The sequence below is a fragment of the Hemitrygon akajei genome, chromosome 5 (genome assembly GCF_048418815.1).
Source record: "Hemitrygon akajei chromosome 5, sHemAka1.3, whole genome shotgun sequence".
Classification (NCBI taxonomy): Eukaryota; Metazoa; Chordata; class Chondrichthyes; order Myliobatiformes; family Dasyatidae; genus Hemitrygon; species Hemitrygon akajei.
Window position 1 is genome coordinate 114335073 of NC_133128.1, and position 15087 is coordinate 114350159.

At 47.4% G+C, this 15087-nt stretch overlaps 1 protein-coding gene across 11 annotated transcripts in view; it reads left to right on the plus strand.

Annotated features, from left to right (window-relative positions):
- tmem198ab (transmembrane protein 198ab) overlaps positions 1 to 15087 on the plus strand; it is a 103909-nt gene that overhangs the window by 73617 nt on the left and 15205 nt on the right. For all 11 annotated transcript variants that reach the window (XM_073046210.1, XM_073046212.1, XM_073046208.1 and 8 more), the window contains 3 exons: positions 4808 to 5016; positions 6988 to 7223; positions 12413 to 12988. In XM_073046210.1, coding sequence (XP_072902311.1) covers positions 7061 to 7223; positions 12413 to 12988 — 739 coding nt within the window. In that variant the 5' untranslated portion in view covers positions 4808 to 5016; positions 6988 to 7060. The remainder of the gene's footprint in view (positions 1 to 4807; positions 5017 to 6987; positions 7224 to 12412; positions 12989 to 15087) is intronic.

Below are 15087 nucleotides of genomic sequence, written 5' to 3' on the forward strand. Positions count from 1 at the left end.
CCTCAGCGTCTGTGTAGTTCTGCGTTCATTCCGCTAGGGCAGTCCACTGGTAGTTTTGGATCTCTGTCAGTCTGGCTCGGAGGGTGCTGCATGCAGATCTGCATTCTGCCTTGGCCGCTTGGTCATCGGGTCTAGACAGCAACACTTGATGGGAGGAGTGTTTCTTCTCAAGCAGGTTCCAGATTTCAACATTGTTTTCATCAGACCAGTCCAGATCAAACTGAGGAAGAAGCTGGACAGCAAAGGCACCCCGAGCGCAGACTGCGACACGGGAAAGAAATGGGAGCACCTGAAGAATGCCACCTGAGATGAAGTCGTTGGGTACTCCCGAAGCAGCAGTGGGGACTGGTTTGAGGTACACGCAGTGCTGTACTCCCGGGCCGGACAGGACCACGACAAGTTAGATAGAGAATTAAAAAACGCAAACACCAGGAAATCTGCAGATGCTGGAAATTCAAGCAACACACACAAAATGCTGGTGGAACGCAGCAGGCCAGGCAGCATCTATAGGGAGAAGCGCTGTTGACGTTGAAGGGATGAAGCTAAGATCTGGAAAGTGATTGGCAAAAGGGATACAGAGCTGGAGAACAGACAAAGAGAGAAGAAAAAAAGGAGGGATGGCATGAACGTTGACTTCTCTGACTTCCATTAATGCCCCTCCTCCCCTTCTTTCCCCATCCCTGATATATTTATTTCCCCCTCCCCTTTTTTCTCTCTCTGCCCATCACTCTGCCTGTTCTCCATCTCCCTCTGGTGCTCCCCCCACCTTTCTTTCTCCCTAGGCCTCCCGTCCCATGATCCTTTCCCTTCTCCAGCTCTGTATCCCTTTTGCCAATCACCTTTCCAGTTCTTAGCTTCACCTCTCCCCCCTCCGGTCTTCTCCTATCATTTTGTATTTCCCCCTCCCCTCCTACTTTCAAATCTCTTACTATCTTTCCTTTCAGTTAGTCCTGATGAAGGGTCTCAGCCTGAAGCGTCCACAGTGCTTTTCCTTATAGATGCTGCCTGACCTGCTGTGTTCCACCAGCATTTTGTGTGTGTTGCTTGAAGTTAGATAGAGAGTTACCTTCACTCGACACTGTCCTATCACACACTTCCAGAGTAAGGAATGGCCATTCACAAGCGGAGATAGCAGTCCATTGAGGGATCCGCTCAGTCTGACTCCCTGCCCCTCTTCCTGAGATACTTCTGAATCCAGGTTTCCCTTGGGCACCTTGGAGATCTGAGACTGTAGGTGCCAGATTACACTAGATAACACCAGCTTTATTTGTCATGTGGACATTGCAACGTTGAAACGTACAGTGAAATGCATCGTTTGCATCTCTGACCAGCACAGTCTGAGAACGTGCAAGGGGCAAGAGTTGCCATGACTGTGGCACTAACACAGTTCAGTCTCTAACTTGAATATCTTTGGAGTATGGGAGGAAACCCACAGAGCAGAGAGAATGAGCAAACCCCTTCGCACAACTGATTCCGTCAAGCCTCTGCAGAGGGTCCTGAATGAGAATGGCTTTGTTTTAATTTCTAGATGGATTGATTGTAGACTCTAGATTTAGGACAGTAGTGCTGTAAAAACATGATCATTTTATTATGTAATAAATTTATTTTTGGGGGGAAGAATTGGGACAACCATTGACAGAGCTAGAAAACAGGCTGTCGAGGGCTCTACCTGAGGTGACAGCTGCTTTTTCCAAAGAAATCTTTATACCTGGATCAACATCCCAAAGTCTGTGTCATTTATTGTGACATGCACAAGTGCAAATGAAAACCTTCCTTGCAGCAGTGTCACAGACACCGCATTATATAAACAGCATTCACAAGAAAAACATAGATTATGCACAGTGTTTATAAGAAAGAAATATTTACAAGAAAGATATCCCTGGAGAGAGACTGATGGGTGGAGTGTATCCTCGACAAGGGCGGCTGGATTTTAAGTTTGGATCTGACGGAATGTACAGATTGTAAATATGTCAACCCAAGATGTTGACTGTTTGTTCCCCTACATAGGTACTCTCTGACCTGCTGTGTTCCTCCAGCAATTTGTGTGTATAAATAAACCTCTCTTTTTGGAAAGAAAACAGTAAGTAAATCTCCCTCTCTCCTGTGCTCTCCATGTTAATCGGATATTCAGGCATTGAGTAGCAATGCATCCTTCTAAAATTAGCTGCTGATCCATTTAACACTGTTGTAAGAAACCCTGCTCAATGCACTGAGCAGTTTTTCAGCTTTGTTAGACCATAAGGCATAGGAGCAGAATGAGGGCATTCAGCCCAATGAGTCTGCTCCATTTAACCATGGCTGATTTATCTCAACCCCATTCTCTTGTCTTCTCCCTGTAATCTTTGATCTTCAACCTGCTCTTCAAATATACCAATGATTTGGCCTCTACAGCCATCCATGGCAATGAACTCCACAGATTCACCACCCTCTGGCTAAAGAAATTCCTCCTCATCTCTCTTCAAAAGGATTGTCCTTAGATTCTTTTTGTCTGCTGTCAGTCAGCCAAGCTTCTGTCTATGCTAATATCTTTCTTGTAATCCCATGGGCTCTTACCTTGTTTAGCAGCCTCGTGTGGCACCTTGTCAAAGGCCTTGAAAATACAAAGAAGGAACATTTATTGATCCTCCTTTGGCTATCCTGCTATCTTTCCTCAAAGAATTCCAACAGATGAATAAACTTGTCTAGGGCTTCCAGCCGGCTACAGTTACCGATTTTAACCGACGTTTCGATGACAAACTCTGCCATCTTAATCAGGGATGATGCCCGGACATGTCTTGTCCGATGTTATTTATACCCCCACCGTCCATCTCTCCTGATTGGTTAGTCCTCATCCAAACAGGTTTCCGCTGTCCCACTTATTTACAATCGAATTCAAGTTCTTAATTACAGTGAAACCTTCATCTTTGTTGAAATTCTTTCCTCTGGTTTTATTTCAATGGCTTCCTTCACCAGGCCATCTCAAAAGCTATTGGTGAGGCACAGTAGCTTTGTGCCATGGAAGTCAATCTTACGGCCATTGCGAATGCAATGTTCTGCTACTGACGATTTCTCCAGGTAACCCAAGCGGGTACACCTCTCGTTCTCCTTGATGTGGATTTCCACCATGCGTCCTGTCTGGCCAATACTTGCTGCTTCACATCCACAAACCTACAAGGAAGCTCAAATCACAGCTTTTGCAGGTCAAAGGTGACCTTGGACTTGGGATGACTGGCGTTTACAGAATTCCTGTAGCTGTGGAGTGCTGAGCGATGCTACCACGTAGTAAAATTTGGTGTCATCGGCGGAGATTTCTCACAGCGTAAATTGGGCCTTGGCCTGTATGAACGAAGTAACAGCATTTTGCTCTGAAAACTCCAGCGGTTTCAAAGTGATGGCGTTGGCCGACATGTTCAATAACTCTGGAATCACGCTAGAGCATTGGTGTCACCAATGTAGGTTTTCACGGATAACAAGATGTGGAGCACTTTACGTTTAAGAAAAACCGTAACAACCGATTTATTGAACTCCAAAAAAACTGAAGACAAAGCACGGTACATAATTATATGATCATTTCAGACCAGCCTCTTAAAGTGACACCCCAACTCAATGTCAGTGGTTATGAATTATGTATGTTTCCACCAATTACAATACCCAACAAGAACACACCTGGAATTTAAAAAGCAAACACGAGGAAATCTGCAGATGCTGGAAATTCAAGCAACACACACAAAATGCTGGTGGAACGCAGCAGGCCAGGCAGCATCTATAAGGAGAAACACTATCGACGTTTCGGGCCGAGACCCTTTGTCAGGACTAACTGAAAGGAAAGATAGTAAGAGATTTGAAAGTAGGAGGGGGAGGCCAACCTGATGGCATGAACATTGACCTCTAACTTCTGTTAATGCCCCTCCTCCCCTTCTTACCCCATCCCTGATATATATATATATATATCCCTGATATATTTAGTTTTCTCCCTCTGGTGCTCCCCTCCCTCTTTCTTTCTCCCTGGGCGGGAGGTCCCATGATCCTTTCCCTTCTCCAGCTCTGTATCACTTTCACCAATCACCTTTCCAGCTCTTAGCTTCATCCCACCCCCTCCGGTCTTCTCCTATCATTTCGCATTTCCCCCTCCCCCCACTACTTTCAAATCTCTTACTATCTTTCCTTTCAGTTAGTCCTGATGAAGGGTCTTGGCCCGAAAGGTCGACAGCGCTTCTCCCTGTAGATGCTGCCTGGCCTGCTGTGTTCCACCAGCATTTTGTGTGTTGCACACTTGGAATATTGTGTTTAGTTCTGGTCGCTTCAGAAGGAAGGATGTGGAAGCTTTAGAGAGGCTGCAGAAGAGATTTACCAGAGAGCTGCCTGGACTAAAGAGCAGGTTTTTTAAAGACAGTTTGAGTGACCGAGGGCTTTTCTCTTTGGAATGAAGGAGAATGAGAGATGACTTGATAAGAGGTGTACAAGATGATATGAGGCATAGATTGAGTGAATAGCCATGGACTTTTTTCCCAGGACGGAAATGGCTAATACAAGAGTGCGTAATTTTTAAGTGATTGGAGTGAAGTATAGAGGGCTGTATAGCGGGGTTTTTTTTACACAGATTGGAGAGTGCACGTTGCCAGGGGTGGTGGTAGAGGCGAATACATTGGGGACATTTAAGGGACTCTTTGATAGGCACATGGATGACAGAAAAATGGAGGGCTATGTAGGAGGGAAGGGCTAAATTGATCTTGGGGTAGTTTTAAAAGGTTGGCACGTCCTGGGCCGAATGGCCTGTGCGTATACCTTATGTTAGATTGACTGGCTAATTGTTGAATCTATTTTCCAGGTACGGAGTGAGCTGAGATCTTCCATTGCATCTGTCAGCTGGTAGGACCTTCGACCTTCCCAGTCACTTTCTCTCAGATGTGACGTCCCAGCCCACGGAGGGGCAGACACGGATCAAGCCTATTGACCCGTGCCAGTGGTCTGGTGAGAGTGGGCAGTGCCATCTGGCTAGGACAGGACCAGCTGCAGACTGGTGGAGGCACGGAACAAGTGCGTGCACGTGTACACTGCTGGTAACTCTTTTCTGTCTTGGCCGCTCACTCGTCCCGGGAGGCGTTTCCTGTCAGACTCGTCCTCGGGTTGTAGCAGTGGCATCGTACAGCAGGCTGTTCGTTCCATCTCTGCACAGCCAACTCTTTGACCCACTTCTCCTCTCGGAGAGTTTCCTGTTCTAGGTATTCAGACTCTTGGAATTAGAGGTCAAAGGTTAAGGTCATAGAATGAGGAGAGAACGTAAAGAGGTATACAAAATCATGAGGGGTATAGATAGATGCAACCAAACTTCTTCCACTGTGGTTGGTTGAGACTAGAAGTAGAGGTCACAGGTTAAGTGTAAAAGGTGAAATATTTGAGAGGAACCTGAGGGAGAAACTCCTCACTCAGAAGGTGAACGAGCTGCCAGTGGAAGTGCTGGATTCAGGTTTGATTGCAACATTTAAGAGAACTTTGGATCAGAACATGTATGGGAGGGGTGTGGAGGGATATGGTCCCAGTTCAGGTTAATGGGGCTAAGCAGAATAATAGTTCAGCATGGACTAGATGGGCCAAAGGGCCCGTTTCTGTGCTGTTGTAGTGCTCCTTGTCTGGAAGAGAAATGTAGGGAAAGTTGGTAGGCGTCAGAGGAGAGCATGAAGACATAGGCCAGAAGGCCCAGAACCTGGATGAACCCAACACATCTTACTTTACTTGGAGATACAGGCCCTTGCAGCCCAGCGAGCCCACACCACCCATGTGACCAATTAACCTACTAACTCTCGTGTCTTTGGAATGTGGGAGGTAACCGGAGCACCCAGAGGAAACACGCACGGTTGCAGGGAGAAGGTACAGGCAGCGGCAGGAACTGAACCCAGATCACTGGTGCATAATGCATCACGTTAACCACTACACTACTGTGCCATCATTCTGTTACTTTGCATTCGTCACCTTTATTGTTCTATTTATTATTAACACGTACACTTCGAGCCTCTGTGAGCTCTGTGCACCTCCAGTTCTGCCCTGGTGAACACTCACTCTACACCATTAATGGCCATACCTTTACCCATCGCCACCGCTCCACCGAAGGATCCAAGATCTGGAATCCATTGTTCCTTGCCGGACCTGTGAGTCAGTATGGATCCAGTGGGCCGAAGGGTCTGTTTCTGTACTGTGTGAGTCTATGTTCCTTTAGGCTTATTGAGAAGGAGAGAGAAAGCAGGAAAATAAGGTTGAGAGGGATAATAAATCAGCGCTGATTGAGTGGTGGAGCGGACTGGATGGGCCAGTTGTCTTTTTGTCTACGGTTTTATGCTCTCCCTCTGTGACCAAGCCACTGGGATCAGTGAAGGTGGGAAATTAAAGATGTTAGTTTTATCTGTCACATGCAAATCAAGACATGCAGTGAAATGCATCATTTGTGTCAACCATACAGTCCAAGGATGTACGGGGGGTGGGTGGGGGGGTCAGCCTGTAAGCGTTGCCAAGCTCCCGGTGCCAACACAGCATGCCCACTAGTCACTAACCCAGACCGTACAACTTTGGAATGTGGGAGGAAACTGGAGCCGGAGCGGTCACGGGGAGAACTCCTTATAGACAGCAGCACTGTGAAGCGTTAGCTTGAACATAGAACACTGGAGCCCTTCGGCCAAACTCTTAATGACTCTAACATCAACCTAACCCTTCTCTTCTACATAGACCATTTTTATTATTCATCTTTCTATCTAAGAGTTTCTTAAATGTCCCTAATTTTACAATAGTCGCTGTGTTAGTATGTTATCTGCACTTGTGGGCTGCTCCGCAGCACGTCCTTGAACTGTGTTGGTCGATAACGGAAATGACACATTTATCTGTATGTTTCAAAGTTTCAGTGCAATGTGACAATTTCTGTAACCTACCATCCACACTGATTCGAGTGTCGGCGTGAGCAAGATGAGCCAAAGGGCCGGTTTCTGAGCTCCGATCACAGTCAGCTTGTGCTTTTTTCAGCTCCTCTGGCTCTGGATGGAAACTGTCCTGTGACCTCTCCTCTGACGGGCGCTGTTACCGACAACTTGGAACCATGACGTCCACACTGCAGACCCTGCCCTTCCAGCTCCTGACGCACGGCGCGGGGCAGAGCGCGCTCCGCACGTGTGACCAGGAGATCGACCGGAAGTACGACATCGTGCCCTCTGTGCTCTGCTCCATGTGCTGCCTCTTCGGAGTCATCTACTGCTTCTTTGGTAAGTGGGCTGAGTGAGGCCTACCTGGGTCAGCATGGAAGGATTGGCCCGAAGGGCCAGGCTCTGTGTTGTATTTCTCCATGACTCTGCAAGGACCGGAAGCTTAGTGCTTCTAATTTTCTTTCTGTGTCCTCCTGAAGCATCACTTTGGACTCCCATAATATAATAATAATGTCTCATCACATAAAACCCCTCCCCACGCCACCGGTCGCACCACACCCCCGGGGTCAGACACAGAGTGAAACTCACCCAACACCACCCCATTACACAATCCTGGGGTTGAATTTGAATTTATTTAAATCTTACGTCCATCCCACAATGTGAGGAAATAAAAGTCTTTGTGTTATGACTCTGTCACAATGTACAGACATATCAATTTTAAGTCTAATGGCATGTAGAAAGAAGTTGTCCCGTAGCCTGTTGCTCCTGGCTTTAACGCTGCAGTACTGTTTGCCAGACGGAAGCAGCTGAAACAGTTTATGGTCGGGGTGACTGGTGTCCCTGATGATCTTCCAGGCCTTCTTTACCCACCTGCTGCTGTAAATGTCCTCAATGGAGGGAAGTTCACATCCACAGATGTGCTGGGCTGTCCGTACCACTCTCTGCAGTGCCCAATGATCAAGGTTGGTGCAGTTCCCGCACCAGGCATTGATACAGCCAGTCAGGATGCTCTCAGAGGTGCCCCTGTAGAAGGTCTTGAGGATTTGGGGGCTCATGCCGAACTTCTTCAGTCGCCTGAGGTGGAAGAGAAGCTGTTTTGCTTTTTTTGCCTCAAAGCCGGTGTGTACAGTCCAGGTGAGATCATCGGTGATGTGTATACCAAGGAACTTGAAACTACTCACCCTCTCAACTGCTGTCCCATTGATGATTGCAGACACAGAGTGAAGCTCCCTCTACATCATCCCATCACACACTCCCAGGGTCAGACACAGAGTGAAGCTCCCTCTACACTGTCCCATCACACACTCCCAGGGTCAGACACAGAGTGAAGCTCCCTCCACACTGTCCCATCACACACTCCCGGGGTCAGACACAGAGTGAATCTCCCTCCGCACCGTCCCATCACACACTCCCAGGGTCAGACAGAGTGAAACTCCCTCTACACTGTCCCATCACACACTCCCGGGGTCAGACACAGAGTGAAGCTCCCTTAACATCATCCCATGACATGCTCCCAGGGTCAGACACAGAGTGAAGCTCCCTCCACACTGTCCCATCACACACTCCCAGGGTCAGACACAGAGTGAAGCTCCCTTAACATCATCCCATGACATGCTCCCAGGGTCAGACACAGAGTGAAGCTCCCTCTACACCGTCCCATCACACACTCCCAGAGTCAGACACAGAGTGAAGTTCCCTCTACACTGTCCCATCACACACTCCCAGGGTCAGACACAGAGTGAAGCTCCCTCTATACCATCCCATCACAGACTCCCAGGGTCAGACACAGAGTGAAGCTCCCTCTACACTGCCACATCACACACTCCCAGGGTCAGACACAGAGTGAAGCTCCCTCTACACTGTCCCATCACACACTCCCGGGGTCAGACACAGAGTGAAGCTCCCTTAACATCATCCCATGACATGCTCCCAGGGTCAGACACAGAGTGAAGCTCCCTCTACACCGTCCCATCACACACTCCCAGAGTCAGACACAGAGTGAAGTTCCCTCTACACTGTCCCATCACACACTCCCAGAGTCAGACACAGAGTGAAGCTCCCTCTACACCGTCCCATCACACACTCCCAGGGTCAGACGCAGAGTGAAGCTCCCTCCACACCGTCCCATCACACACTCCCAGGGTCAGACACAGAGTGAAGCTTCCTCTACACTGTCCCATCACACACTCCCAGGGTCAGACACAGAGTGAAGCTCCCTCTACACCGTCCCATCACACACTCCCAGGGTCAGACACAGAGTGAAGCTCCCTCTACACTGTCCCATCACACACTCCCAGGGTCAGACACAGAGTGAAGCTCCCTCTACACATTCCCGTGGTCAGACACAGAGTGATGCTTCCTCCATGCCAACCCATCAAACACTCCTGGGGTCAAGTTAGATGCTGTGAAGTTCACTCTGCAATGTTCCGCCGTACAGTTGTAGTTGTCTCTATCCTAGTTTGTGTTCCCTTCACAAGTTGGGCAGAGTCTGTGAAAAGAGAAACAGTTCATGTTTCAGGCAAAGAGCCTTCCTGAGAACCGGAGAGGGAGTAACCATGTTGGACTGAGCAGCAGAGAAGGGCTTTTATCTTCAGAGTGGCAGAGGATAGAGAGGCAACTTAGAGGTATACAAGATTACGAGAGGCATAGATAGAGTAGACAGGTAGTGGCTATTATAAAAGGAGATGATTTTAAAGTGGGTGTTGAAAAGTATAAGGATGGATGCCAGAGGTGAGTTTTTTAATACAGAGAGGGGTGGGTGTGTGGAACATGCCGCCAGGTGTGGTGGGAGAGACAGATACATTAGGGGCATTTAAAGATCTCTTGGGTAGGCACATGGATAAATGATGAAAAGGAAGATTATGGACTATGAAGAAGGGAAGGGTTAGTTTGATTGTGAACTATGTCCATATAGGTTGGTACATGATTCCAAGCGATAGAATTTGCTGTACTGTTCTCAGTTTGGAAAGGGAAACGGGTTGAACTTGGGGAGCGACGAACTGAATAAACAGTTAAGCTGCTTTGTCTGTGTAATGTGCGGCTGTATGAGACTGTATGGGTCGGCTGCATTTGCATTTCCCCACACATGAAAGGTGTGACTTCTTTGGGGAAGGTTCACCAGGATGCTGTGTGGATCAGCGAGCAGGCTGGACAAACTTCCTCACTCAGAGGGAGGTGCGAATGTGGAACAAGCTGCCAGTGGAGGTGGTAGATGTAGGTTAGTTTCTAACTTTTAAGTGAAGTTCGGATAGATACAAGGATGGAATGGGTATGGATGGAGATGGGACTCAGGAAGAGATAGACTAAATGGGCTGAAGAGCCTTTTCTCTATGCTGTAATGCTGTATAACTCTAAGCCTGGATTATTTTCTGTGGTATCCAGTCCTTCATGTCAAGGATGATGAAGGATTGGGCAATCGGGAATTTGTCAGTGAGGATGTTGTCATTTCCTGGAAGGTGCACGGTTTAGAAGGTGTTGCTGACACCAGATGCCAGTGCTGCGGCTGTTAATTGGAGCCACCCCGGAAATGCGGTCCCGAATTCCCAGTGGGAAATACCGGTTGAAGCTGAGCTGAGAGCAGGTTGCATATTTTGCCCCGGCCGCAGAGCTGTGGTAATTGCAACTGAGAGTGTGAACACACGAGCAGAGTGAGCAAACAGAGGAACAAATATTGTGGTCAGCTTCAACACTTAAAGGCTAGGCTAACCTTCCGAGCCTCTGTCTGTCATGTAGCATAGTGTGTTGGCCTTCATCAGGGATCAAGGACTACAACACATTTGTCAGGAGGTTTAAGTTCAAAAGCCTCAAGTAAGGTTATAGCACTTTAAAGCCCTGGCTAGCCTACACTTGGAGTATTGTGTTCAGTTCTGGTCACCTCATTATGGGAAGGATGTGAAAGTTTTAGAGAGGGTGCAGAGTTGATGCCTAGATTAGAGAGCATGTCTTATGAGGATGGGTTGAACGAGTTAGAGCTTTTCTCTTTGCAGTGGAGGAGGGTGAGAGGTGACTTGATAGAGGTGTATAACATGTTAAGAGGCACAGACAGAGTGAACAGGCAGACACTTTCCCAGGGTGGAAATGGCTAATTCATAAGAGCATAATTTTAAGGCGATTGGAGTAAAGTGTAGGGGGGATGTCAAAGGTAGATTTTTTTTTACAAGAGTGGTGGGTGTGTGGTAGAGGAAGATAAATTATAGGCATTTAAGAGACTCGTAGGCACATGGAAGAAAGAGAAATTGAGGCCTATGAGGGAGCAAAGGGTTATACTGATCTTAGAGCAGGTTAGAAGGTCAGCACAGCATTGTGGGCCGAAGGACCTGTGTTCTGTTGTATCTGTGTTCTGCTGTTTCTATGTTCTCTGCAGTCTCTCACCAGATAGACAATGTAGTTCTTTTTTTTCTTCTTGCAAAAGTGGACTATTTCACATTTTCCCACATTACATGCATAACTAAACCAGGACTGAGCAAGTACTACGGTTTCCTGAAAGTAGACAGGGTGGTCGGAGAAATATTTGGCACGTTGGTCTTCATCAGTCAGGGCACCGAGTATAGAAGTTGAGGTGATGTACAAGATGGTGGTGAGGCTGCATCTGGGGTATTGTGGATAGTTTTGGTCGGCGTGCCGTAAAGACCTCATTAAGCTGGAAAGAATGCAAAGAGGATTTACGGGTGCTGCCCGGACTGGAGGGACTGAGTTTTCGGGAGATGTTGGAGTGTATGAACTCATGAGAGGCAGACAGGGTAAATGCAGTCTTTTCCCAGGGAAAGGGGATCAAAAACTAAAGGGTATAGGTTTAAGAGGAGAGGGGAGAGACTTCAGAGGGACCCAAGATAAAACAATTTTGCCCAGAGGGTGGTCGGTAGAGGAAGTGGTTGAGGTGGGTACAATAACAACATTTAAAAGATGCATTGACAGAGAGGTTTGGGGTTACAGTGCACTACAGCACAGAAACAGGCCCTTAGGCCCATCTAGTCCATGCCGAATTGTTATTCTGTCATGTCCGATCAACCCACACCTGGACTATGGCTCTCCATAGCTCTCCCATCCATGTACTTATTCAAACTCGTCTTAAATGTTGCTGTCAAACCTGAATCCAGCACCTCTGCTGGCAGCTCGTTCCACGCTCTCACCCCCTCTGAGTGAAGAAGTTTGCCCTCAGGTTCCCCTGAAATATTTCACCCTTAACCTCTGACCTCTAGTTTTAGTCTCCCCTAACCTCAGTTTAAAAAGCCTATTTGCTTAAACTCTGTCCATACCCCTCATAATTTTTCATACCACTATCAAATCTCCCCTCATTCTCCTACATTCCAGGTGAAAATGTACTGTACTACCCTATTCAACCTTTCCCTATAACTCAGGTCCTCAAATACTGGCAATGTTCTTATATTTTTCTCTGCACTCAGAAGAATGTTGGCAGGTGGGACCCAGATGGGTTGAACGTTTTAGTTGGCAACGAGCAGTTGTGGTGAAGGACCTGATTCTCTGCTCTACCACTCTAACTCTGTTGCCATCTCTCTTCTTTGTCCAAGGCTATCGGTGTTTCAAAGCCATCATGTTCCTCACCGGATTGATGTTCGGCTCTATCATCATCTTCATGCTGTGTTACAAGGAGAGGGTCCTGGACACCCAGCTTAGCATGGAGGCCAGCGTTGGAATCGGCCTGGGCATCGGCGTACTCTGCGGCCTGGTCACCATGCTGGTGCGGAGCGTTGGCCTGTTCATGGTGGGTCTGCTGCTGGGCCTGCTGGTCGCCGTGGCAACCCTCGTGGTACTGGAGCAGTTCTACCACCCCCGCACGGTCTGGGTGCCCATCGGACTGTTGCTGGGGGCCGGAATGTTCTTCGCCGTGCTGACCCTCCAATGGCAGCGATTCTTCACGGTCCTCTCCACGTCTGTGTTTGGTTCCGCCGTCATCACTGTGACTGTGGACTACTTCATCGAGATTTTCCTCCTGGTCCAGTACGTCTATGAGAGGATCAAGGTGGCCCCCCTGCAGCCCATGTGCTGGTATAGCTGGGTGATCCTGGGCACGTGGCCCGTCTTGACAGCGCTTGGCGTCCTGGTGCAGTTCAAGGTCACGGCAGAGGGCTACTCACACACAGAAGGTAGGCCCTGTAACCCGAGGTACTAACCAACACAAACCAACTAAGCCAGGCATCGGAATTAAATTTATTATCACTGGCATACAGTATGTCATGAAATTGTTTTGGTATTGGTTATTTATTGTCACATCTATCAAATTAAGTGGAAAAACTGTTGGTGTAGATAAAATCATGACACCATGTATTGATGGGATAAAGTAAAATGATAACAGAATGCAGAATAAAGTGTAAAAGCTTCCTAAATAGTACAGTGTAGGAAATGATAAAGCACAAGATCATCAGAGTAGATTGCGAAGCCAGGAGTCCACCTTGTTGTTCAAGAGTAGGATAGAATCTGCCCTCGAGCCTGTTAGTACGTAATTTCTGGCTTTTGTATCTTCTGCCTCATGAGAGAGGGGAGGAGAGAAGATGTCTGGGGTAATCACAGCTTTCACTCTACAGTACAGAGAAACTTAACGACAGCAGGAAAACATTTGGTTCTTTGAGTCGGGTCCAACATTCATTATCAAGGTGGACTTTCCTACAGGCAACTTTTGTTCTTGCGAACCTCCTCTGGACCGACCCTCTGCAGGCCCAGCACATCCTTGCCGGGTGGGTGGGTTTGTGTTGGCTGCTTTACTGAGGCAGCGAGAAGTCCATGGAGGGGAGGCTGATTCTTGTGATGTGCTGAGCCACGTCTGCAAATCACTGCAGTTTCGTGTGCTCACAGAGTAGTGGCCTAGATGGAATATTAAGTGTTGCCCCTCTGCGCTGAGTGTGACCTCATTGAGGCAAAAGAAGAGAGCATGGACTAACAAATTGGAACAGGAATGGGGCTTGAAATGACAATGGCTGGCCCCTGGGAAGTTCTGCTTTTGGTGGACGGGTTGGAGCGGAGGTGCCTGACAAAGTGGTCCCCCAATTTATGTAGGGTCTCAGCTTTCCCACCCACCTGCACCTCCTTCCTCTCCCCCACCTTTTTATTCGGGCATCTTCCCTGTTCCTTCCCAGCCCTGATGAAAGGTCTCGGCCCAAAACATCAACTGTTTATTCATTTCCATAGATGCTGCCTGACCTGCTGTGTTCCTCCAGTATTTTGTGTGGGTTGCTCTGGATTTCTAGTATTTGCACATTCTCTTGAGTTTGTTAATTATCATTCAACCATACCCATGAATACAGCCAAATGAAACAGCATTCATCTGGGGCTGGAGTGCAAAACACAGAACCAACAGTCACACATAATTACAATAGCATAGAAACATAGCCACAAAAAAATCAAATAATAATATAACCCAAGTCTCTGAGTGTCATGGCTTGTAGTTTGATGGTGCATGTGATGTTGTCGTGGAGACACGTTTCTGCAAGGACAACCTGCCGCATGCATGCAGTCCCACTGAATGAACACCGGAGGGCAGCGCTGATGGAACGGGCCAGCCTCCAATCCAGCATGGTATCCAGTGGCACACAGCCAGCTCTGGCCTCTCAGTCCTCGGTGTCCACAATAGGCAAACCGGAGGCATGAATGAGGCCTGGTCCATGCCACAACCAAGGCCACGCAGCACCCCAGAACTTGAAGCTCCTTTGCTTCTTGCACTGTACTGCTGCCACAAATTCATTGTTTGATGGCATCATTACAGTACAAGACATTAAAAACAATTACTATAATCAGAATTATGTTTAATATCAGTTACATACATCATAAAATTTGTTGTTTTGTGGCAGCAGTACATTGCAATACACAGTAATAACAACTATAAATTACAATAAAAAGCAAATACAGTCGGCCCTCCTTATCCGCAGATTCCGCATGCGCGAATTCAACCAACCGCGGATCGGGAAAACCCAGAAGTTCTCTCTCCAGCGCTCATTGTTTGAGCATGTACAGACTATTTTTTTCTTGTCATTATTCCCTAAAACAATACTGTATAACAACTATTTACATAGTATTTACATTGTATTAGGTATTATAAGTAATCTAGAAATGACTTAAAAGTACAGGCAGTCCCCAGGTTATGAATTAGTTTTGTTCCGGAGTCTGTCTTTAAGTTGGATTTGAAGTTGGAACAGGTACATCCAGTATTATTTAGTGTCAGTTAGTCAAATGTTTTTCTTAGTATATAGTA